Raw genomic sequence first — 26,916 nt, 5'->3', positions numbered from 1 at the left:
TGAACAATATACCATTGTATGTGAATACCACATTTTATTCATGCCTTTATCAGTTGATGGACCTCTGTGTTGCTTTCACCTTTCAGCTATTGTGAATAATGTTGCAATGAGCATAGGCGTACAAATACCTGTTCTAAACCCTGCTTTCAATTCTTTTGGGTATAGAACCAGAAGTGGAATTCCTGGAGCATACAATTCTATCATTTTTAACTTTTTGAGGAATCATCACACTGTTTCCAAAGTGGCTGTATCATTTTACATTTCCACCAACAGTGCGTAAGGGTTCTGCTTTCTCCACATCCTCAACAATATTTGTTATTTTCCGGTTCTTTGCTAATAGCCATCCTAATGGGGGTGAGACGGTACCTCATTGTGGTTTTGATTTGCATTTCCGTAATGATTAATAACGCCGAGCACCTTTTCATGAGCTTATTAGCTCTAACTTTCTTTGGAGAAAGCTCTGTTCAGTCCTTTGCCTACCTTTTTTTTTTTTTTTTTTTTTTGAGATGGGGTCTTGCTCTGTCGCCCAGGCTGCAGTGCAGTGGCACGATCTCGCTCACCACAACCTCTGCCTTCCAGGTTCAAGCAATTCTCCCATTTCAGCCTCCTGAGTAGCTGGGAATACAGGCACCAACACTGTGCCTGGCTAATTTTTGTATTTTTAGTAGAGACAGGGTTTCACCATATTGGTCAGGCTGGTCTTGAACTCCTGACCTCGTGATCCACTTGCCTCGGCCTCTCAAAGTGCTGGGATTACAGGCATAAACCACTGCGCCCAGCCAATCCTTTGCCTATTTTGTTTGTTTGTTTGTTTTTTTGAGACGGAGTCTCGCTCTCACCCAGGCTGGAGTGCAGTGGCGCCATCTCGGCTCACTGCAAGCTCCACCTCCTGGGTTCATGCCATTCTCCTGCCTCAGCCTTCCGAGTAGCTGGGACCACAGGCGCCCGCCACCACGCCCGGCTATTTTTTTGTATTTTTTTTTTTTTTTTGAGACAGAGTCTCGCTCTGTCACCCAGGCTGGAGTGCAGTGGCCGGATCTCAGCTCACTGCAAGCTCTGCCTCCCGGGTTCACGCCATTCTCCTGCCTCAGCCTCCCGAGTAGCTGGGACTACAGGCGCCTGCCACCTCGCCCGGCTAAGTTTTTGTATTTTTAGTAGAGGCGGGGTTTCACTGTGTTAGCCAGGATGGTCTCGATCTCCTGACCTCATGATCCGCCCGTCTCGGCCTCCCAAAGTGCTGGGATTACAGGCTTGAGCCACCGCGCCTGGCCATTTTTTTGTATTTTTAGTAGAGCTGGGGTTTCACCGGGATGGTCTCAATCTCCTGACCTCGTGATCCGCCCACCTTGGCCTCCCAAAGTGCTGGGATTACAGGCGTGAGCCACAGCGCCCGGCCTCCTTTGCCTATTTTTAAAAAAGGTTGTTTGGGAGTTTTTTTGATACTGAACTGTAGGAATTCTCTATATATTCTGGATGTTAACCCCTTATTAGATACATAATTCGCAAATATTTTCTCCCATTCTGTGGCTTCCCTTTTCACTGCGTTGATAATGTCCTTTGATGCACAAAAGTTTTAAATTTTGATATAATTTAATTTACCCATTTTTTTCTTTTCTTGCCTATGCTTTTGGTGTCATATCCAAGAAATAGTAATCATTGTCAAATCCAGTATCATGAAGCTTTTTGTCCTATGAGTTTTCTAAGAGTCTTATAGTTTTAGTTCATTTAGGTCTTTGATCCATTTTGAGTTAATTTTTGTATTAAGAGTAAGGTAAGGTTCAACTTCATTTTTTTGGACACGGATATCTAGTTTTCCCAACAACTTTTTTTTAAAGGTTTTTACCTTTTTTTGAGACAGGGTCTCATTCTGTTGCAGTGGCATGATCACGGCTCACTGCAGGCTCAACCTTCTGGGTTCAAGCCATCCTCTCACCTCAGACTCCTGAGTAGCGAGGACTGCAGACATACACCACCACACCTGGCTAATTTTTCTCTTTTTTTTGTAGAGAAGGGATCTCACCATGTTGCCCAGGCTGGTCTCAAACTCCTAGGCTCAAGTGATCCTCCCGCCTTGGCCTCCCATAATGCTGGGATTAGATGTGAGCCACTGCATCTTGCGGCTTTTATTTTTAAAAGGTTGAAATAAAAGAATAAAATTTTTCGACACATGAAAATTTTATGAAACTTAAATTTCAGTCCATAAATAGTTTTTAGTGGAGCACAGCCATGCTCATTCGTTTATGTACCTGTGGCTGCTTCCACAACACAACAGCACAGCTAACAGCTGCAACAGAGGCTACATATCGTGCACAAAGCCTCCAAATTTACTACTAGACCCTTTACAGAAAACATTTGCCGACCCCTGCTCTAGACCATCGAAAACCCTCATGCTCATATTCTCAACCTGAAGATCTCTCTACCAAATCCCAACTTCAAAACCTTGTTTAGAAATCCATCTCTTCCATGAAGTTATCTTTCATTATCTCACCAATCTCTTGATCAATTTCATTAATCCCCAAAGCACAATTACACATAGAATTTCTTAGAGCTGATTCGTTACACTTTTTATAAGTGACTTTCTCCTTACTAAAGTTTCTGTAAGAACAAACTACAGCAGCTATATTTTATTTTATTTCTGTATTTCTGAGTATAGAGCTCTGATACAACGAACACTTTATTAATGTTTTTGAATGACTGGCTGCTCAGGGTCTTTCAGGTTATTGTACCTTTCATTGATGACTCAGGTCCGCTGGTTCTTTGAGAGCCATGAGCAGAGCTGTTGTTGGACACCACCACTGGCCCAGCACTCTGGCCCAGGGAAGGGATTGTGTTAAGGGTATTCACCAATTTGGCCACTTCATTGCTATTTTCACCTGTAACGCCAGGTCGCTTCACAGTGACAAAGCTGGCAATGCTCACTGCAGGTGGAGAGGGGAAGGAGGGAGCTACGGTGACCAAGTGATAATCATCTGTTCTCCACCCACCATCCCATCCTAGCTCTGCCATCTCCTCTTCCCAAGCCTTACCTAGCTTGGGATTCGTGGTCTGGTTTGACTGGCCAGGAGACTGAACAGCTAGTTGCCCCAGTGAGGTTGGCTGTGTGGCAGTGGGAGTGGTGGAAGTGCTGGGAGTGGACTTGGTCTGCTGGGACTGGGATTGTGGGACGGTGCTTCGAATGGTAAGAGTGGCCGGGATGACGGTGGTGAAGGTGTTGGTGGTGGGCCTCACAGGCATTGTGGAGCCTGGCCTCACAGGGGTCATCTGGGAGAACACTTGTGGAACTCCAACTGTCGGCTTAACAAACTGGGTACCTGGGGCTTTAAAAGAGAGATAAAGTACCAGATCTTGGTCAGTGAGCTCACCTATAAAACATTCTCCCTGCCTTTACTGGAAAGATTATTTCCCCAAACTGATGGATGATCATCAGAAGTTTCCAAGAGTAGTATAGATTCTAAAGACTAAGAAAGCACAAGGTGTCTATATTGACAAAATAAATTAGCCTGGGTAGCCTAAAAACATTTAGTTAAGACTCCCATCAACTCCTCCTGAAACACCTTACCACACTGCCTTTTTATTAATTCTAAGAATACAATTAGTAGCTCGACCTCGGTACTGGCAATATGGGTGTGTATAGGCCAAATGGCAAACCTGGTCCTGAAAAAAGAAATCAGTCTTTCTCAGAGTACTAAAGGAGTCTTCCGTCCTTTCCTATCAACTCAGAAGACAGACTATGTCATTCTACTAGGATGTCCCAAAGGAGAATGTCTACTGGCTCAACTGTAGACGATTCCACTGAGAAAAATAAAGAAATACCAGGGTAAGCTGGTCAAACTGAGGGCTAAAAACCCCTGTGGGCTATGAGAACAAAAAATAAAACCTTAGGGAGACAAGCTACAGAGGTACCCTTACAAATAGCTAAATTAAGATATTCTTTTTTGGTCTGAATTGTAGTAAACTTATACATGCTAAATAGAGCAATGGAAAATTCTAAGATTTTAAAAAATTATCCTTCTCAGAATCTTAAAAAACAAAAAAACTATCTAGCAGAATCTTAAAAAAAAACACAAAAAAACTATCTAGTCATTGACAGTATTTATCCATAAAGGGAATGGTCATTTGTTTATATCTAAAATCCATGCTATAAAATTAAAACAAAGTTTATAATCCCACCGTGCAAATGAGGAGATGTGTAAGGAATGAATTTGTGAGTTTGCATTAATAACATTTCTCCAGGATAACAAACTTAATAGCTGACTAAATACCAGTTACAGAAAAATGACTATAAACTCTGTTTTACTACTTCATGAAGGGTGGTGAAAAGCTAAACAGAAATAAATAAAACCACCACCCTGGCCAAACAGATTTTTAAAAATTGGGCTTAAATCATTAAGATTTTTATATTTTCTTTAAATATACTTACTAAATGACTTAGGATATGTAGAACAACAAAAACAAATCTTCTGGATGCTGGTTTACTCCAAATGGATAGACATTTTTCCTTACCTGGAACTAGTGTAATTGGTCTAACCGTTTGGCCTTGCTGTACGTTCAGCACAATCCCAACCTGATTCATTGCATTTTGTACAGGCCGGACATTCCTTACAGGAAATCCCTGTATTAAAAAGCAAAATGATATTTAACATGGAGACCAACTAATACTAACAAACATTGCAGTATGACCTATATCCAAAAAAATTCCCATACTCTTACTTAATGGTTCTCTCTCTAGAATTATAGCTTTTAAACGACTGAGATGGAAAAGTTTAGGAAATTCTGGCAAACTTTTGAGTAACAAAATATCAAAACTAGAGAACAAGCTTTGGTACCCATGAGCAAAAATGAAAACCTATTCCCTGACTTAAGAGAGCATCGGTTTAAAAAACCTCATCAACACATTGGCTCCCTGAAGTGCTAAATGAAGAGAAGCGGGGGTGGGGGAGCGGGGGGAAGAGCAATGTTCACTGGAGTGATTCAACATACCAACAATCCTAAGAAATTGTTCCCAAAGTCTACTTCAAAGGCCACAAACCTTTGGCAAATTCATAAGAATTTACAACTCAGGAAGCCACAGGCAGAGAAGCATTTGCCTTTAGAATCAGGCTTTCAGAATTAGGCTTTCAACTTCAATTAAACACATTATATATCAAATAAGTCATCTTCCTTGTCTCCCAAAGGTCTCCATGAACTCCACCAATTACATATATACATCTCCAAAAGTTAACTAACTCATCCCATGGGAAGAGGAGCAGTCCAAGCAAAGGGTGAAAAGCCGCAAGAGCCAAGCATTAAGGCTTCCTAATCCAAGCTTTCCCACTAATTTCTCTCTAGATTTTAATCAAATCACTTAATAAACTTCTAAGGGGTTTAAAGAAGATATTACCCAGCCATGCTATCTAAGCTGGGCTTTCCACAGTCAACATCAAATTGCAGAACAGTAAATGAGAAAGCCAGGTCAAGAGACAAGACTTAAACACTTCTAATGATGCCAAAGACCCTAAGTCAGAGCTTTCAGAGGTTCATAGTCTTTCTCTCCTCTAGCAACCTTGGAATTCAGAGTCCTACTCACCTGTGTAGTGATAAATATTGGTTGTGAGGCCACAGGGGAACTAGTCACATGATTGGCATTCTGCATGACCTGAACAGGCCTCAATACCGGTTGAGTAACCATTGTGCCCAGACCTGGGGCTGGATTCTGGGTCAGGATGAGTGGCTGTCCACCTTGCTGGACCAAAGGATTGCCAGCTAAAGGGCAAAGGAAGAAAAAAAAAAAAAAAGGAACGTTAGAAACAATGTTAAACCCACTTTATTTTATTTTATCTGATTTACTTTACTTTATTTTATCTGATACAGGGTCTCACTCTGTCACCCACGCTGGAGTGCAGTGGCACAGTCATGGCTCACTGCAGCCTCAACTTCCTGGGCTCAGGCGATTCTTCCACTTCAGCCTCCCAAGTACAAATCCATATTTTATTAGAAACAGAAATGGTGTCCTATATGCCAAAATATTCAAGACTGCCACTCATCTCAGGTTTAATGTGACCAAATTCACCAAAAAATTAAGCTTCACCCAAATCTACAACTAACAGAAAAACAGATGGGTAGGGGAGGTTCACTAACACTTTACCCGTATGTCTTAACTGGGGATGAAAGACACATTAGAGTTCTATGTGGCTAGTACCCTGACTCTCATGATTTAAGTGACCACATATAATCTCCTCCACCAAAGCAGCAGAATAAAATATGTTAAGTCTTTTTTCCATATTTTAACTAGGTAAAGCCTGTTTTATTAGAATATAATTTGTTAGCTAATCCCCCTTAATTTTTTAAAAAGAATATTCATCAACAAACATTAATTCAGCAAGTACACAGAATCTAAAGAATGGTTTCTCTTCCTAGTGAGTTAAATCTGAGAAATGCAAGATTCTTTAAGCAATCACTGGGAACCCAGAGACTGACAGGCTACCTACTGTAGCCTTTCTCTTTATGTCATCAGGGCTGATAAACAGAAGACCTGGACAAAAACTAACCCACACCAAGTAAAAATGACATGATTTCAGAAGATAATGATTCATTCATGAATAAATATTAATAAACTGGGCTATTTATTATTGAAATATCTTAAATTCCTTTCATTTGCGAGACAATTTTATAAATATTTTTAAGTCCCCTATTGCATGACATTTGGTGAAAAAGCCAATACTAAGTTTCCTGATTTACAAAGAATACTCAAAACCAGATAAAAAATTTCAGAGCACCAATATACCTAAGCTAAAGAGTCAAGCAGGCCAGGCATGGTGGCTCACGCCTGTAATCTCAGCACTTTGGGAGGCCAAGGCAGGCAATCACTTGAGGTCAGGAGCTCAAGACCAGCCTGGCCAACATGGCAAAACTCCGTCTCTACTAAAAATTAGCCAGGCATGGTGGCATATACCTGTAATTCCATTTACTTGGGAAGCTGAGGCAGGAGAATTGCTTGAACCAGGGAGGCAGAGGTTGCAGTGAGCCAACATAGTGCCACTGCACTCCAGCCTGGGCGACAGAGCAAGGCTTTGTTTCAAAACAACAACAACAAGAAGAAACAAAAAACCAAAGAGTCAAGCAAAATATGGCCTCAACTTCTTACCCAAAATCACCAGAATGGGATGGGCCCCTCTGAAATGTATGTTCTACCTGGCAGGTTATATCACCACAGTTAACTACAAAGCTAGACCACCAAAGGAATAGGCATGTAGGTGGCTACTAATGGGCCAACAGTGGCTTATCTCATACTCTCTCAGAAACTGAGAGCTCATCAGTAGACTAGACCCTCAGTTACTGAGCCAGAAGACTAGTGATTGTAGAGGCAGATAGATAAATAAAACAGAAAATTCCAGCAAGTTCTATCCATGTTAAACTATACTGGCAAGTTATCGATGGTGGGTTTTTTAATTTTTTAAATGTTTTATTATGGAGAAGTCAAAACATACATAAAAAGAGAACACTACAGTGAACCCCGACGTAACCACCACCCTGCTTCAATAATTATCAATGTATGGCAAGTCTTATTTCTTCTATACCTTCTACATACTTAATAGTTCCCATATCACTTTAAAACAAGTTCTAGATCATATCATCTATAAGTATTTCAAAATGTACCTCCTACATAAGAACTTCAAAAAAAGATAAAAGAATCATATCAACATAACTCCTGAACATTATAATAATTATTCAATATCAAATACCCAGTCAAAATTCAAATTTACTTGTTTGTATTTTTTAAAGAATTTGTCTGAATCCAGTTACAAAATGTTTGCAAAGTGCAACTGATGAACATAAGTCAAGTCTTTTAATCTACAGGTTCCCCAACCATCTGTTTCTATCCTTTTGAAATTTATGGTTGAAAAATACTGACTAAGCAAAAGTCTATATTTTCTAGTCATTATTTTAACTGCTAGGACAAAAGAAAATAAATTATCTCTTATTTATCCTAATTCTAAAAATTCTTAAGGTAATTACTAGCTGAACATCCCAATTAAATACAAGAAGGGAAAGATGGAGGCTTTTTTCATTTCTGTGAAATCAATCAGCATTAGCAAGTCTCTTAAAGACAGACGAGGTTTCTACCAAACCTGTAAATACCATTATAAAGAATTTTAACAGCATTTTCTGCAAATATTTTCTCTTGTATCAGAGTCAAGTTTAAATTTTGGTGGATTGTTAGAATTTTTCCAAAAAGGCCGGGCAAGGTGGCTCACGCCTGTAATCCCAGCACTTTGGGAGGATGAGGTGGGTGGATCACCTGAGGTCAGGAGTTTGAGACCAGCCTGACCAACATGGAGAAACCCTGTCTCTACTAAAAATAACAAAATTAGCCAGGAGTAGTGGCGCATGCCTGTAATCCCAGCTACTCAGGAGGCTGAGGCAGGAGAATTGCTTGAACCTTGGAGGCAGAGGTTGCGTTGAGCCGAGATTGCGCCACTGCACTCCAGTCTGAGCAATAAGAGTGAAACTCCATCTCAAAAAAAAAAAAAAAAAAAAGAAAAAAAAGAAATTTTCCAAAAATATGGTACAATGAAAAAGTGGTTTTCTAAGACCAGATTAGATTCACAATACAATGGAAAGCAAAAGCCAGTCTATGGAAAGTCACACTGGGTAAATTATACTTATTTAGAAGCATTTTAATGATTTCTGCAATCTTATTAAATCTTTGCTCAAAGGAATTCTGCCAATTCAAGTGTCTTACAAGGTTCTATTTCCAGAGGATGAAACAGGCTATCAGAATTCTGGTGCTTTAAAAAAAAAAAAAAAAAAAAAAAAAAGCCTTTAAAAGGATTATCCAGCCTAGAGCAGTGGTAAGCACCTGTAGTCCAGCTATTCGAGAGACTGAAGCAGGTGGAACACTTGAGCCCAGGAGTTTTGAGTCCGGCCTGGACAACACAGTGAGACTCCCATCTCAAAAACAAAACAAGGCCAGGCGTGGTGGCTCACACCTACAATGTCAGCACTTCGGGAGGCCAAGGCAGGCGGATCACTTGAGGTCAAGAGTTTGTGACCAGCCTGGCCATCATGGTGAAACCCCATCTCTACTAAAAATACAAAAGTTAGTTGGGCATGGTGGCACATGCCTGTAATCCCAGCTACTTGAGTGACTGAGGCATGGCAATTGCTTGAACCCAGGCGGTGGAGGCTTCAGTGAGCCAAGATTGTGCCATTGCACTCCAATCTGGGCAACAGTGTGAGTGTCAGTCTCAAAAATAAAAAATGAAAAATAGCCAGGCGTGGTGGTGTGCACCTGTAGTCCCAGCTACTTGGGGGGCCGAGGTGGGAGGATCGTTTGATACTGGGAGTTGGAGGGTGCAATGAGCCAGCCATGTTCGTGCCACTACTGTACTCCAGCCTGGGTGACAAAGTGAGACCCTATCTCGAACAAAACAAAGAAAACCTAACAAACAAATGAAACAAAACAATCCACCTCGCTGACAATGAATTCCAAGAGTTTTCTTCTGTACTTCAGACGTCATATGGTATCAAGCACATTATTTTTTGAGATGGAGTCTCACTCTGTCACCAGGCTGGAGTGCAGTGGCGCGATCTCAGCTCACTGTAAGCTCCATCTCCCGGGTTCAAACGATTCCCCTGCCTCAGCCTCCCGAGTAGCTGGGACTACAGGCCCAGCTAATTTTTTGTATTTTAGTAGAGATGGGGTTTCACCATGTTGGCCAGGATGGTCTCAATCTCCTGACCTTGTGATCTGCCTGCCTTGCACATTATTAATTTAAAAAAAAAAAAAAAAAATCAAAGAATTATGCAACTAACTTTCTCTCTCTAAGTTTGCTCTCTCTTGATTTTTTTCCTTCATTTTTTTTTTTTCTTCACAAGGAGTTTTACTCTGTCACCCAGGCTGGAATGGTGCAATCTCAGCTCCCTGCAACCTCTGCCTCCCAGGTTCAAAGGATTCTCCTGCCTCAGCTTCCCTAATAGCTGGGATTGCAGGCATGTGCCACCACACCTGGATAATTTTGTATGTCTAGCTTCTTTCTCAGCATTATGTTTTCAAGGTTCATCTATGTTATAGAATGTATCAGTATTTCATTCCTTTTTATGGGCCAATAATATTCCATTGTCTATATATACATTTTGTTTATCCATTAATTGATGGACACAGGTTGTTTTTACTTTTAGCTATAACAAATGATACTGCTATGAATATTAGTGCACAAGTTTTTATGTGAACATACATTTTCCATTCTCTTGGGTATACAGCTAGGAGTAGAACTGCTGGGTCATATGGTAACTCTATGTGTAACTTTTCGAGGGCCAAGTGAGGTGGCTCATATCTGTAATCTTAGCACCTTGGGAGGCCAAGACAGGCAGATTACTTGAGGTCAGGAGTTTGAGACCAGCCTAGCCAACATGGTGACATACTGTCTCTGCTAAAAATACAAAAGTTAGCCGGGTGTGGTGGCAGGCACCTGTAGTCCCAGCTACTCCGGAGACTGAGGCATGAGAATCGTTTCAACTTGGGAGGCAGAGGCTGCAGTGAGCTGAGATCGCGCCACTGTACTCCAGCCTGGGTAACAAAGCAGGCTGGTGTGCAGACTCCGTCTCAAAAAAAAAAAAAGTAATACATGCCACAAACACCTTCCAGTTTGTGGTTTGTCTTCTCAGGGTTTTTTTTTTTTTTAATCACATCTTTTTTTTTTTTTTTTTTTTTTGAGACGGAGTCTCGCTGTGTCCCCCAGGCTAGAGTGCAATGGCGCGATCTCGGCTCACTGCAAGCTCCGCCTCCCGGGATCCCGCCATTCTCCTGCCTCAGCCTCCTGAGTAGCTGGGACTACAGGCGCCCGCCATCGCGCCCGGCTAATTTTTTTGTATTTTTAGTAGAGACGGGGTTTCACCGTGTTAGCCAGGATGGTCTCGATCTCCTGACCTTGTGATCCGCCCGCCTCGGCCTCCCAAAGTGCTGGGATTACAGGCGTGAGCCACCGCGCCCGGCTTTTTAAATCACATCTTTAATGTAGTTCTATTTATCAATTTTACCCTTTATGGTTAGCTCTGTTTTTGTATTTGGTTTAAGAAATCTTTCTCTCTTCTGAGATCACACATTTTTTATTTTATTTTAAATTTCTAAACTTTCTAAAGCACACTAAGTGAAACAATACTGAATTGTTTAAAAGTTATTCTCATTTGCTGGCTGGGAGCAGTGTCTCACGCCTGTAATTCCAAAACTTTGGGAAGCCATGGTGGGTGGATCACTTGAGGTCAGGAAATTAGAGACAAGCCTAGCCAACATAGTGAAACCCCGTCTCTACTAAAAATACAGAAATTAGCCGAGCATGGTGGCGCATGCCTATAATCCCAGCTACTAGGGTGGGTGAGGCATGAGAATCGCTTGAACCTGGAAGACGGCGGTTGCAGTGAGTCGAGATTGTGCCACTGTACTCCAGCCTGGGTGATGGAGTGAGACTCTGTCTCAAAAAAAACAAATGTTATTCTTATTTGCTATGTTACTAATGTAGTAAGCAGATAATACACCAATACAATTAAACTGAAGGCTTAAAGGGAAACTGGGTTGTAAGAGGCAATATTTCTCATTCGCTTTATTCTGAAGCCATATCCTTAAAGTTGGACTAGCATTTCAAGAGTTCCTAGGCTGGGCGCGGTGGCTCACGCCTGCAATCCCAGCACTTTGGAAGGCCGAGGTGGGCAAATTACCTGAGGTCAGGAGTTCGAGATCAGCCTGGTCAACACTGTGAAATCCCATCTCTACTAAAAACACAAAAAACTTAGCTAGGCATGGTGGCGCATGCCTGTAATCACAGCTATTCAGGAGGCTGAGGCAAGAGAATTACTTGAACCCAGGAAGTGGAGGTTGCAGTGGGCCGAGATCACGCCACTGTACTCCAGCCTGAGTGACAAAAGGAGACTCCGTCTCAAGAAAACAAAAAACAAGAGTATCTGATGAAAAAAGTTACAGAACTGTATGTATTTTTTTATATAGATATATAAAGTGAGATAAATTAGACAACTGCAATTAATTTAGGCTTATCTATGGATGAATTTTTTTTGGAATATACAAGACTGTGGTTACCAGTCTATACCCACTGTCTTCTTTTTTTCATGAACATGGGTTATGGGTTAACATTTTAATATAAACATTAGAGGCTTTTAAAGTAAATAAAGTCAATTTATATTTTTTTAAAAAAATTAGTACACTGGCCATAGGCAGGCTCAAGAATAAAGGGTACATTCAAGGAGTCAAGGAGACCAGGTCATCTCAGCATGTCATACGATGCTCAGCTGGCCTGGCACGGTGGCTCACTCACACCTGTAATCCCAGCACTTTGGGAGGCCGAGGAGGGAGGACCACTTGAGCTTGGGAGTTTGAGACCAGCCCAGGCAACATGGTGAAACCCTGTCTCTACAAAAATTATAAAAGTTAGCCAGGCATGGTGGCATGTGCCTGTAGTCCTAGCTACTTGCAGGGCTGAGGTGGGAGGACTGCTGAGCCAGGGAGGCTGAGGCTGCAGTGAGCTGTGTTCACGCCACTGCACTCCAGCCTGGGTGACAAAGCAAGATCCCGTTTCGGTGGGGGGTGGTGAGAAAAAGATACACAGCCATCTCAGTATGGGCCTTGGAACCCTGGGATCAAAGAAAAGGTTAGGTAAGCTGGTTGCTAACAGAACTTTAACAGTTTAAGAGACACACAGGACTAGTCCTGTGGGTCATCAGAACTTATAAACATTAGTGTCACTAAAGCTGGTATACAACTCCCCCACTGCTAAATTTGACTGGCTTAAAAAAAAAAAAAAGAAATACACAGGAAAGCAATATAATACAGTAGAAATCCCGAAAGCTTTGAAGTCCAGAGAATTCAAATCCAGTTTAGTTACTTAGCAACCATTAAGTTAATACTTATAACTAAAGCAAATTATTTAGATGCTCTAGGCCTCAGTTTCCACATCTATAAAATAATAGAAATCTTTACATAAATGGTTCCCATCTTTATATACACAACGGTCCCCATTTATAAGGTTTTTAGAAGTCTAAAGATTTCCCATAAAATAATCATATTTTCAGTACCTAAATACTGAAAGTCTTTGGAAATCATGGAGGTTTTAAAGTTTGATAATACCTAAAGTTGGTAACAACATGGGGAAAGAGCTATTGGTGGGCACTTATTTAGAGCAACCTATTAGGGTAACTTGACAACATCTATCAAATTATAAACACCTGATCCAGCAAATCTCACCTCTAAGACTTTATTTACATCGCAGATATGTTTTACACAGCGGGCAAAGACACATGCCTGAGAACGTTCACCACAGCATCATTTGTAATCACAAAGGATGGCGACCCTAACAAATGTTCCACAATAGGGTAATGCATATATAAATGGTTATATCCCCAAATTAAAAACCATACACTCTTGTAACAGCAATATAAACTGATAAAACATTTCTAGATGGCCAATCCAGGAATAATACTGATCACAATTCTTAAAAACTGTGATGACCTTTGAGCCAACAGTTTGTTTCAGAAATATATTTGCAGAACTAATTAACGATGCGAGAAAAGATGCAGAGATAGGAATGCTCACTGAAGCTCCTTAAAATGGCAATATACCCTCTTACAACCCATTGTTAATAAGTTAATCAAATAATGGGAAATACAGTCATCAAAAATGTTATAGATGACTATTTATTAAAATAAGATACTATTAAGGGGAAAAGGCAGGCAGAGTAATGTACAACTTGTATAATCTTTTTTTGTAAAAAGAAAATCACCACATATAACATACAGATGTATATAAAAATAAATATTGTACAGAATAAAAGTAACCACCAGTTATCTCCAGGTGGTGGGATTATGGTTAAACTTTTTTTTTTCTTCCTTTTGAATTTTTTTTTACTTTATAGTTTTTCTACAAAGCATATATTATTTCCGTAGTACTAAAGCTGTTTCGGTTTTAAAGGAAATAAAATAATTAAAAAATAAAGTCCTTTGCAGCAATGCAATGACTCTATGAAAGTGCCTACTTCAGTTATGAATCTTGAGATATAACTGGTCAACTCATCTTCGGAGTGCAGAAACAGACATCAGAAATTAAATAGAAACGAGTACTATATAGCCTTTCTAGTAAAAAAAAACAAAAACAAAACACTAAAAACGCTAGTCTTTCACCATTTCTTTCATGTAGACAACAACCCTATCCTATCTTCCACACTCAGGAAACAATAAGCAAATGAATCTGCCAGAGAAAATACAGAGCTGCCCTGGGAAAATTCTTACCAAACTAATGGAATTTTTGTAATTAAAGAAACAAAAACAACCAACCAACCAAACAAAAAAAGCCCCAGATCTCTTTAACAGTTAGGAATTTTGGGTTGACATTTTCTCTCCTAGAAATTATCAGTAGCAAGAATCTACTGCTCTCTCACTTGAAACACCAGTATCGAGTCAGCACTAACTTAGAAGGAATAGCACCATCTACAGAAATCACTTCCATATCAGAGAATCATTACTAAATTCATTTTCCAACTAGTAGAACCACATCTATACCTAACTAAACAGGTATGGCTGCCCCTGAGACCTTTTTTATTCTTTCACCCCTCTAGCCCAGGATTATTATTTCCCAATAATCCCACTTACCATTGTTGTTGGCAATTAGTGTGACAAGAGTCTTCTTTGTACTGTCGCTGTTCTGTGCCCCGCTGCTACTAACGGTGGTGGATGTAGAGAGGTGCCCAGCAACAGAAGCATGGGCAGCGATGGGCACTGGAGCCGAGACTGGCTGCTGGCTCACAGAAACTGTGGGGAAGGGGAGGCACAGTCACTTGGAGACAGGGACAGATGACACTAAAGGATACTGCTCTAATCTTCCCTTTCCATCTTGTTGTGGATCTCTATAGCCAAAAAGTTTCCTGTTTCATAAATCCAACTGTTCATGTGATTTCTCCTCCTACTTAACCCTTAGTCCACCATTTAAACACAATCCCTTCTTCTTTGTCTCACATCTCCTGGTTAATTAAGTTACATCACTGAGCCCACTGAACTGGGATTTTAATACTTTGCTTACATAACACTAGCAAACCTCTACGACTCAAAGGTTTATTATTACCACTAGTGGTATTCATAACCATGCACATTAAGCCATCCAAAAAGACCTTGAACTGTGCCCTATTTCAGCCTAAACCAATGCCATCTTCAGGTCTCAAGACAGGAAAGATAAAAATAAAGAGCAACTGGTACAATTTAGGGGAGCAAAAGAACTACCACCCATTTTCTGAATTCAGGGCAATCTAGAATTTGACTCAGCAGTATCACCTTTATGAAAGAAAAGCTAACAAGCCTAAATTTGTAAACTGTCCATGAAGGCAGACACAAGGCAATTTCTACTCTGCTCACAAAGGAAACCAAGTTCAAGTAAAACAAAACAAAACAAAAAAGACTATGGGAACCTATTTTTGACTGGGTACATAAATGAGCACTGACACACACACACCACCACTTTGAATTCTTGTTCATACATCTTTTAGTAAGAAGACTGCTAGATATTTGATAAACACTGGTTAATCCAACCTTCCAATGTTTTCGATGAAATAAATATATAATTTCTAGCTATATGGATGAGGAAACTGAGGTTTTCACAGACTACAGCATGGGAAAAAAGGTAGCACCAGTGAGTGCCACAATGAGGTCTCCCTGGATTCTTAAAAGTCCTTTTTCATCTCACACTTTGTTAACCAAAATACCATTCAATTTAATTAATTTAAATCATCTAAGATCAGAAGAGCTTTTGTTACCTGTGGTAGTTTTATCCACTGAATTATAATCTTCAACTACAGAGTCCTCAATGACATCACTGATTTTCTGCCATGGCTCCAACTCCTCCTCCTCACATTCCATGAACAGGTCGGTGTCTGCCATGCTACAAGAAAAATATTCAAATAAGATATGGGCCTAAGAATAGGAGATACTGCTTTATACCAAATATGAAATCAGAACTTTGACTCCATTGGCAACCTACCTCCTTGGGCTGCTTTATCATATGCTGCTCTAGCCTTTCTCCATTACCAAGGGTTCAGAATTACAACTTTTATTCTTGAATATTAGAATCCATTGCACAGCAAATTATTTAATAATTAGGGCTACAGGCCAGGCATGGTGGCTCTGCCTGTAATCCCAGCACTTTGGGAAGCCGAGGCAGGTGGATCACCTGAGGCTAGGAGTTACAGAACCAGTCTGGCCAACATGGCAAAACCCTGTCTCTATTCAAAATACAAAAATTAGCCAGGTGTGGCAGTGCGCGCCTGTAATTCCCGCTACTTGGGAGGCTGAGGCATGAGGATCGTTTGAATCCAGGAGGCGGACGTTGCAGGGAGTCGAGATCACAGCACTGCACTCCAGCCTGGGGGATGGAGTGAGACTCTATCTCAAAAAAAAAAAAAAAAAAAAAAAAATTAGGATTATAAAAGTTTAGGCCAGGCACAGTGGCTCATGCTTGTAATCCCAGCATCTTGGGAGGCTGAGGCGGGTGGATCACGGGGTCAGGAGTTCAAGACCAGCCTGGCCAAGATGGTGAAGCCCCATCTCGACTAAAAATATAAAAATTAGCCGGGCGTGCTGGCAGTCGCCTGTAATCCCAGCTACTTGGGAGGCTGAGGCAGGAGAACTGCTTGAACCCCGGGCGGCAGAAGTTGCAATGAGCCAAGATCGCACCACTGCACTCCAGCCTGGGCAATAGAGACTCTGTCTCAAAAACAACAACAACAACAACAACAACAACAACAACAACGACAAAAAGTTTAATGTGTAACACCCAGGGCCAGGGTCAGGATGAGGACAGTGAGGTGAGTCAAGCAAGTGCAGGATCGGATTCAGTCTTTATTTAAAATAGATATTTTGTTCAGTATGGACTGTTCTGCATTAACACTGATCTTTTAAAAATGATGCATTAAAATGCATTTATTATGATTACTGAACCTCTCTGTACTCCTTTAAATTTTGCACCTAAGATGAGAACCTCACTTGTCATACTCTAGTCCCAGTCCTACTACTACCTTGTACATCTAGTCTAGGAAATTCTGGAGGCTATTCCACTGTGATTTTGGAGTCAATCCTTAATTTGAAAACACTGCCTAAATTACATGTTCCTTTAAAAAATTAAAGTCTGAGCCAGGTGCAGTCGCTCAAGCCTGTAATTCCAGCACTTTGGGAGGCCGAGGTGGGCGGATCACCTGAGGTTCGGAGTTTGAGACCAGCCTGACCATCATGGAGAAACCCTGCCTCTACTAAAAATATAAAATTAGCCGGGAATGGTGGCGCATGCCTGTAATCCCAGCTACTCAGGACGCTGAGGTTAGAGAATCACTTGAACATGGGAAGTGGAGGTTGCAATGAGCCACAATTCATGCCATAGCACTCCAGCCTGGGCAACAAGAGCGAAACTCCATCTCAAAAAAAAAATAAAAATAAATAAATAAAGTCTGTATCTCTGCAATGCAAACAAAGAGTTATTGCTATTCGACCCTCCAGTAACAGTTTACTAAGGGTCAGTTTCCTTGTGCTGGAACGCGAATACTATTGCTGTTCAAAGTTCAAACACAGCCTTTACTGCAAAAGCTCTAAGTGTCCTTAGAGTCTTAGTAATTCTGCTGCTACATCCATAAGCGAAAACCAAAACCAACCAACCAACCTAACCATTCTGTTTACTGGTTAGGGCCATACAACTTGACAGTAGCAGTTTGCAAAATGCCCAACAGATGGCATTGTTTCCCTTGAAAATTAAAAATATCTTGCAATGCCCCAGTGATTTAGCTATAGCCAGGGGGAGTTTGAGTTTTAATGAGTAGAGTGTTTAACTGGATTCTAACTGGTCTTTCATCTTCTATTTTAATTATTTCTGTCTTTCTAACCATGAAGCGGGTGAGGAAAGAAAAAGATCTAAGAGATCAACTTAAATTCTCTTATTTTCAGGCTTAATTATATGAAGACAATACTAGCCAGAAACTGAATTAAAAAGAAATCAAATCCATATCATAGGTATTCTTTGAGACAAAGACAACACATGCCTTTGTTTTCCAGTCTAATTCCACTACAAAATATATTTTAAACAATTTTTTCCTTAAATACTTACTTTTATTCCATTGTTCTTTGCTGTGTAACCTTCTGACAGCTTAGAGTCAACAGATAATTAATGCACAAATATCCAACACCCAGCAGAATGAATATAAACTGTGGATAATAACCTCTGCCGATGTTTTTCAAGGACCTACTTTTGTCCTGACCAGTTACAAGCAAACTCTCCACACATATGAAAAACTTTGTTTTGGAAAATGAAGAGCTATCAGAATACAAATTGTGGTTTTCAATGTCATGCCTGTGGTTATTTTAGTAGCATATCCAAAAGGGTGTACTTTTATCTTAAGTATTCATAATACCTTAAGAGTTTCAGTTCTTTATTTTATAAAGCAATGAATTACAATAAGAATATTGAAATTTCTTGGCCAGGCGCGGTGGCTCAAGCCTGTAATCCCAGCACTTTGGGAGGCTGAGACGGGTGGATCACGAGGTCAGGAGATCGAGACCATCCTGGCTAACATGGTGAAACCCCGTCTCTACTAAAAAATACAAAAAAAAAAACTAGCTGGGCGATGTGGCGGACGCCTGTAGTCCCAGCTACTCGGGAGGCTGAGGCAGGAGAATGGCATGAACCCGGGAGGCGGAGCTTGCAGTGAGCTGAGATCCGGCCACTGCACTCCAGCCTGGGCGACAGAGCGAGACTCTGTCTCAAAAAAAAAAAAAAAAAAAAAAAAAAAAAAAAAAAAGAATATTGAAATTTCTTCCATTTGACCTTGAGAGAAATGGAAAGAACTCCAGCTTGGGTAACATAGCAAGACTCCATCTCTACAAAATTTTTTAAAAAATTAGCCAGGTGTGCGGCACACACCAGTGGTCCCAGCTACTTGGGAGGACGAGGTAGGAGGATCGCTCGAGGCCAGGAGTTCGAGGTTACAGTGAGCTCAAGGTTACAGTAACTGCAGTGGTGCCATTGTACTCCAGCCTAGGCTGGAGAGCTGGAGAGCAATACCCCATCCCTACAAAATAAAAAAATGAAAAATAAATGGAATAACCAAAAAGGGTAGATCTGAAAAGATGGCAAAGAAAGACGTTTATGTCCTAACTACTTTTTAATCAAGTGAAAAAAATATCTCTTCTCCTTAGGTATGAGTACTGCCAAGATATCCAATGTAAATTAAAAGACTCAAAATGAAAAGAAAATCCAACTTGGCCGGACACGGTGGCTCACACATGTAATCTCAACAATTTGGGATGCTGAGAAGCGTGCATCATTTGATGTCAGGAGTTCCAGACCAGCCTGGCCAACATGGTGAACTGAAACCCCACCTCTACTAAAAATACAAAAAGTAGCCGGACATGGTGGCACATGCCTGTAATCCCAGCAACTTGGGAAGCTGAGGCAGGAGAATCGCTTGAACCCAGGAGGCAGAGGTTGCAGTGAGCCAAGATCGCGCCACTGCACTCAAGCCTGGGCGACAGAAGCCAGACTCCGTCTCAAAAAAAAAAAAAAAAAAGAAAAGAAAAAAAGGAAATCCAACTTATGGGGAAATATTTTTCATGTTTTTTTTTTTAACAACACAGAAGATGGAGTTAGTTAATAAGGTTTGTCAACTCAGAAAATATTAGGTCTGCTGACTGAACATATTTCACAAATGTACAAAGCATCTCTGAAGACACTGAAGCCAAGTTTTTCAAAACTGTCCTTGATTCTGACCTATACTCTGGTATCTCAGGATGTGATCAATTCCTTTCACTTTCAACATCTATAACTCAGGGTCAAAAACATGATACAACAGAGACATAGCAACCTAATGTAAATACTTAGCAAACCAAAAATAGAAAACGCAAATTTAGATCCTTCTTCTAGTTTTCTAGTTAATAAAAGGAAACCTTTACTAACATAATAAAATGCAGTATTTAATATTTCTACCAAGATTCTCAGGGACCACCACCATTCTCTGTGGTCTTTCAAGTGATCCATGGCATACAATCTCCTTTCAACATTTTTTTTTTTTTTTAAAGCCCCGATCAGGGCAAGGACAGCCTTTCAACCAGTTTTGAACAAAGAAGACAGGAATTACTAAATATGCAGTGTTAACATGTACATCCAGATTCTGAAAATGGGCCCCCCACCAAAAAAAAAATGTATCTTCCCAAACTATTATTCCACACATTTAACCTCTTTCTATACCAAATCTTTCCCATAAAGGAAAAAACAAAACAAAACGAAACAAAACACAATGCATTTATTCCTCCTCTTCCCTAATTTCTTGCTATGAAGGACTGGATACTTACCACACTAAAAAAAAATTACGTTGAAATGTAATCCTTAATTAAGGGGCAGTTTAATTGCTCGTTTTTTATTTCAAAACTACCAAATAGAAATGCGAATTTCAGGTATTAAAGGCCAGCCCATGGTGAATACAGTGCTACATCAAGAAGAAAACGGCCAGGCGCGGTGGCTCATGCCTGTAATTCCAACACTTTGGGAGGCCGAGGACTAGCCTGGCCAACACAGTGAAACCCTATCTCTACTAAAAATACAAAAATTAGCCAGGTGTGGTGGCACAAGCCTGTAATCCCAGCTACTCAGGAGGCTGAGGTAGGAGAATCGCTTGAACCTGTGAGGAGGAGGTTGCAGAGAGCTGAGATTGTGCCACTGCACTCTAGCCTGGGCGACAGAGCGAGACTCCATCTCAAAAAAAAAAAAAAAAGGAAAACTTGGATGGGCAGTAAATTTGGGACTCATACTGCAACCAAGTGAAGAGGCAAATTTTCATACTACAACTATGAGTCTCCGAATCAATATTGTAGTGGTTCCTTTTCTGCTATTTTTAATGAGATACAAATTTTAATTGAATACAAAAGTTTACTCAGATACGTATCTGTCACTCAGTTTCAAAAACTATCAACTCAGAATGGATTCCTTCATTTATGCCCCCACTTCTCCATATTATTTTGAAGCAAATCTCTAAAATATCATATTCACAAATATTTTGGTATGTAGCTCTGAAAGATAAGGACTTTAAAAGATTATAGTTTAGAAAAATTGTATGGCCGGGTGTGGTGGCTCAAGCCTGTAATCCCAGCACTTTGGGAGCCTAAGAGGGGTGGATCACATGAGGCAAGGAATTTGAGATCAGTCAGGCTAACACAGTGAAACCCTGTCTCTACTAAAAATATAAAAATTAGCCAGGTCTGTAATCCCAGCTACTCAGGAGGCTGAGACAGGAGAACTGCTTGAACCCAGGAGGCGGAGGTTGCAGTGAACCGAGATTGCGCCACTGCACTCCAGCTTGAACAGCAGAGCAAGACTCCATCTTAAAAACAAAAATATTGTATTACCATTACATGCCTAAAAAATTGATAATCCCTTAATATCAAATATCTAGTCACCATCCAAATTTCTTTTTTCTTTTTTTTTTTTTTTGTGAGATGCGGTCTCATCCAGGCTGGAGTACAGTGGCACGATCTCAGCTCACTGCAACCTCCGCCTCCCAGGCTCAAGCAATCCTCCCACCTCAACCTCTTGAGTAGCTCTAAGGACACAGAGCTAACTAACTTTTGGGATAGCCAAGAGCCACCATGTCTGGCTAATTTTTTGTATTTTTTTGTGGAGAGGGGGTCTTACCATGTTGCCCAGGCTGGTCTCAAACTCCTAGACTCAAGCAACCCACCTGCCTCAGATTCCCAAAGTGCTGGGATTACAGGGATAAGCCACTGTGCCCAGCCTTTGATGTGTTTTGATCCATGCAGTTACCTTTATAGATACTCATTGTGTCCTATTTTGGCCAGTGGGAACGTCTTCAGTTGGCTGCTGAGTCCTTCTGACACACCCTAGTATCGTTTGATAAAATCTTTGCTGATAGTCAAGATGTTTCAGCTCATCTCATACATTTCCTGTCTCAGACCTAGAACCAGCCATTTCTTCAAGGAATGATACTGGTGGGGAATGAGTTTCCAAGACCACAATAAAAGGCTAGGGTCCTTCTTGCTCATTTTAAATAAAAAATTACCTCCATATGAATCCCCAACTATTAGTTATCTTCAACTTTGCTCTTATATCATCTGATGGAAAAATTTCACATCCACAAATACATTTCTTAGAAACTTAAAAAAAATTCTTTCTCCTGAAATTTTTACTTGAAATGTTTCAGTCTTATATTTATTAAACTACTTATTATTTCCCCTCTTATGCTATCCTGACTATGTATTCCCTGAACAAGATACTTAGATCATTGGGAGAATTTATATGTAGTTAGGAAATTCTGGCCGGGTGTGGTGGCTCACACCTGTAATCCCAGCACTCTGGGAGGCCGGGGCGAGAGGATCACGGGAGTTCAGGAGTTTGAGACAGGCTTGCGCAACACAGAGACATCTTGTCTCTATTAAAATTTTTAAAAACTTATTTTAAAAAGATAAATTTTAAGAAGAATATAATCAAATGATCAAAGATTAACAAAGAGGACACATTTAGTTTAATCAAGCCTTTTAGCAAGTAACTTTTCAAGACTATCTTTTCTTTGCCTATAATCCCACCACTTCAGGAGTCTGAGGTGGGAGAACTGCTCAAGCCCTAATTGTTTGAGCCCAGAGGTTCGAGACTAGCCTGGGCAACTTGGTGAAATCCCATCTTTACAAAAAATAGAAAAACTAGCAGGGTGTTGGTGGCATGCACCTCTGTAGTCCCAGCTACTCAACAGGCTGAGGTGGGAGAATCTCTTGAGTCCGGGAGGTGGAGACTGAAGTGAGCTGTGTTTGAGCCATTGCACTCCAACCTGGGCAACAGAGCAAGACCCTGTTCTCAAAAACAGACAAGCAAACAAAACACACAAGCAAACAAACAAAATTATCTTTCCTTGAACAAAGGATATAGACAGATCATGTCAAACATTTCACACAAAATTCTCAACTATTCCTAAGCTAATAGAGATCTTTTTCAAGCAAATGAATGCAGGGGGCAGCAGACAGGGAAAACAGAGATTTAGATACAGCAGAAAGCCTACACCTTTACTTTCAAAACAAGAGCTCATTTCTAACCTTCAATAAAATTCCCAGTAGTGCTGAAAGAGTTCATCATATTCCAGCGTTCTCCAACATATATCAGGCACAGCCCAAGCTACGCACTACATCTGCAGAAGGGATTCATTCAACAGCTGTACCTAGCTTACATAAAGGGAAACCTAGTTCACAAAAGACATAAATAAATAAGGACTCTTCATAGGTGACAGTGAATTTTATCAGAGGTCAAGTTTGCCCCCCAGAGGGCATTTGGCAATGTCTAGACATTTTTGGTAGTCACAATCAGGGTGGGGGTGAGGAGAGGTGTTACTGACCTATCTAGTGGGTAGTGGCCAGGAGTGCTACAAAACATCCTACAATGTACAGGATAGCCTGGAGAGTATCTGTCCCTAAATGTCAATAATGCCAAGACTGAAAATCACTGATCAAACTGAATACATATTCTGAAAACGAGGGCAATTAAAAAAAAAATCATCCCACATTCTATACATAAAGAACTATCATTTCTTTTTAAAAATATTTGTCCTCTCAGGCCAGGCATGGTGGCTCACGCCTGTAATCCCAGCACTTTGGTAGGCCGAGGTGGGCAGATCACGAGGTCAGGAGATCAAGACCATCTTGGCCAACACAGGGAAACCCCATCTCTATTAAAATACAAAAAATTAGCCAGGCATGGTGGCGGGCGCCTGTAATCCCCCCTAATTGGGAGGCTGAGGCAGGACAACGGCGTGAACCTGGGAAGTGGAGCTTGCAGATTGCGCCACTGCACTCCAGCCCGGGCAACAGTGTGAGACTCCATCTCAAAAACTCTGCAACAGAGCAGAACAAGGTTCTTATGAATTATTCAAATGGTTATATCATATATGTTAAAAATTTTTAATAAAACCCATATATACCTAGTCTGCTTCATCCTATAATTACCTACCTGTGAAACTTGATTTTTTTTTTTTTGAGATGGAGTCTTGCTCTGTTGCCCAGGTTGGAGTGCAGTGGCATGATCTCGATTCACTGCAACCTCCGTCTAACGGGTACAAGTAATTCTCCTGTTTCAGCCTCCCAAGTAGCTGGGACTACAGGTGCCTGCCACCAGGGCTGGCTAGTTTTTGTATTTTTAGTAGAGACAGGTTTTCACCATATTGGCCAGGCTGGTCTCGAACTCCTGACCTCAGGTGATCCACACGCCTCGGCCTCCCCAAAGTGCTGGGATTACAGGCATGAGCCACTGCACTCAGCCAGAAACTTGATTTTATCTTCATATTCATCTGACAACTTTTAGGCCACTCTTGTTCTTACTCAAGTACATATTTTCTCCTAATAAAACAAGAGCATCATGATGTTCACCCTGTAAAATTATGGTTTTATGGTTGTTTACCACTATCCATATTGGCTGGTGAATAATTTTTGTGAAAATAATTTTCAGGTTCTTTTGTCTAATCCCCAGTTTTAAGTTTAAATTTAAATTTTTTTTTTTTTTTTTTGAAACAGGATCTTTGTTGCCTGGGCTGTAGTGCAGTGGCGCGATCTCAACTCACTGCAGCCTTGACCTCCTGGGCTCAAGCAATCCTCCTGTCTCGGCCTCCCAAGTAGCTGGGACTACAGGAATGTGCTACCATGCCTGGTTAATTTTTGTATTTTCTATAGAGTTTTGTCATATTGCCCAAGCTGCTCTTGAACTTCTGGACTCAAGGGATCTGCTTGTCTTGGCCTCCCAAAGTGCTGGGTTTTACAGGCATGAGCAATCGCGCCCAGCCTTCCCAGTTCTAAATTTTTTCGAGTTGTGGCCCCTTAACAATTCCTCTACAGGTTACTTTTGCTACATATAAACTCTTCTTGCTTCTTCAACTTCCAAATCATTTTTGCAGAGAGCAGTGAATCAAAGTGACAAAATGGAAACCTATTTCTATGTTCTTCCTTAAAAATCTTATGTATGGTTGAACTTAAAAGTTACAGTAGCTCTGTATCTCAAAAGCCAGAGGTTATGATCCTAATATGTTTAAATAGAAAAACATCAGCCAAGCCTGGTGCAGTGGCTCATGCCTATAATCCCAGCACTTTGGGAGGCCGAGGTGGGTGGATCACTTGAGGTCAGGAGTTCGAAACCAGCCTGGCCAACATGGTGAAACCCCATCTCTATTAAAAAAAAAAAAAAAATTAGCCAGGTGTGGTGGCACATGCCTGTAATCCCAGCTACTCGGGAGACTGAGGCAGGAGAGTCACTTGAACCTGTAGGTGGAGGTTGTGGTGAGCCAAGATCGCACCACTGTACTCCAACCTGGGCAACAGAGCGAGACTCTGTCTCAAAGGAAACAAAAGAAAAACATTAGCCAACAAACTACTGACTAATAATTCACATTAGTTATCAGTTGTTTTGTTTATGGCATCTTTTGGCAAACAAATAAACAAGAAAAGCCAAAAACAATGTATGAAGTATTACTGACAATAATATTTAACCTGAATCAAATCAATGATTTATTTATTCTAATTAATTTTATTTTTTAAATTTTTTGAGAAGGAGTTTCACTCTTGTTGCCCAGGCTAGAGTGCAATGGTGATCTCAGCTCACTGCAACCTTCACCTCCTGGGTTCAAGCGATTCTCTTGCCTCAGCCTCCCAAGGAACTGTAATTACAGGCATGTGTCACCATGCCTGGTTTATTATGTATTTTTAGTAGAGATGGTGTTTCATCATGTTGGTTGGGCTGGTCTTGAACTCCTGACCTCAGGTGATCCACCTGCCTCAGCCTCCCAAAGTGCTGGGATTACAGGTGTGAGGCACCACACCCAGCTCAAATCCATTATTTAAATTTAACTTTCCATTTACAAGAAATACAGCAATAAAAGAACAAATTAAGTATCACCACAAACAAATAATGAGATAAATCCAGAAGGCGGGACATTCTAGAAGGAAATAATCGAATGCAGAATATGGAACATTCTATAAAACTAATATAGTCTCCTCAAAAATGTCGATGTTCAGCTGGGCGCTAACATTGACACCCAGCCACCATGTTGGTCAGGCTGGTCTTCAACTCCTGACCTCGCGATCCACCGGCCTTGGATTCCCAAAGTGCTTCGATTACAGTTGCGAGTCACCATGCCCAGCCTCTTTCCCCTTTTCACATGCGTGAAATTTTCTTAATAAAAACTGAGGTGGGGTAGGAGGGGGTGGAACTACCTACTCATATCTTAGCTGTGGTATTTTGTACTGCTACATTCTGCCATATCTCTTTGGTATCTACTAAATAACTGGCAGCCTTGTTGGCTGAATTTCTTGATTTATTCCTACGATCAATTTTCACATAACTTGTATATATACATTTCTCTTTTTTTATTTTTATGCAGGCATTTTCACTTAATATACGTTTCTTAAGACACAGAAAAATAGTTAAATAAGAAATAACTAATTAAGGTGGATTATGTAGGCTACCAAGGAGGTACATTACTTTCTTCTATTAATCCATTATTTGACATCTTGGTAACCTAGGTGGTTTCTCTATTTTGTAGTAATTGTAACATGATTTTTGCACTCAATAGGTTTTCCTTAACACTGCAGGCTCACACAGAACCATTAGCAATACTCAGTCTCTTGTCTCATCCTTCAATCCATAATATGGGAGTACCCGATAAATACCCTCGGTGGGGGGGAAGGGGATTATTTCTTAAATGCTGGCGAATATGGTAGTCTACCTTATACTAAGGCCCTATATAATGAGCTAGTCAATAGTCTATATAATTGTAAAGGCAAGCTACAAACAGACCTTTTAAAACAATGTACTATTTAAAAGCAGCAAACAGAATCCTGCAGATACACCTGCCTACTTTTAAGGTATTT

At 40.7% G+C, this 26,916-nt stretch overlaps 1 protein-coding gene across 12 annotated transcripts in view; it reads right to left on the bottom strand.

Moving 5' to 3' along the window:
• POGZ (pogo transposable element derived with ZNF domain) overlaps window positions 1-26,916 on the bottom strand; it is a 56,774-nt gene that overhangs the window by 24,670 nt on the left and 5,188 nt on the right. For 2 of the 12 annotated variants that reach the window (XM_065545974.1, XM_005541880.5), the window contains exons 2-7: window positions 15,786-15,910; window positions 14,632-14,790; window positions 5,567-5,742; window positions 4,504-4,612; window positions 3,027-3,317; window positions 2,727-2,945 (exon numbers count right to left, since the gene is read on the bottom strand). In XM_065545974.1, coding sequence (XP_065402046.1) covers window positions 2,727-2,945; window positions 3,027-3,317; window positions 4,504-4,612; window positions 5,567-5,742; window positions 14,632-14,790; window positions 15,786-15,909 — 1,078 coding nt within the window. In that variant the 5' untranslated portion in view covers window position 15,910. Of the gene's footprint in view, window positions 1-2,726; window positions 2,946-3,026; window positions 3,318-4,503; window positions 4,613-5,566; window positions 5,743-14,631; window positions 14,791-15,785; window positions 15,911-16,009; window positions 16,446-18,118; window positions 20,471-26,916 lie in introns of those variants that run through there. The other 10 variants (XM_065545977.1, XM_015457354.4, XM_065545975.2 and 7 more) reach the window with 9 other exon arrangements.

Source organism: Macaca fascicularis, chromosome 1, assembly GCF_037993035.2.
Source record: "Macaca fascicularis isolate 582-1 chromosome 1, T2T-MFA8v1.1".
In the NCBI taxonomy this organism is placed as follows: domain Eukaryota; kingdom Metazoa; phylum Chordata; class Mammalia; order Primates; family Cercopithecidae; genus Macaca; species Macaca fascicularis.
Note: the sequence above shows the minus strand (reverse complement) of the source record. Positions and strands in the feature narration are given on the sequence as shown.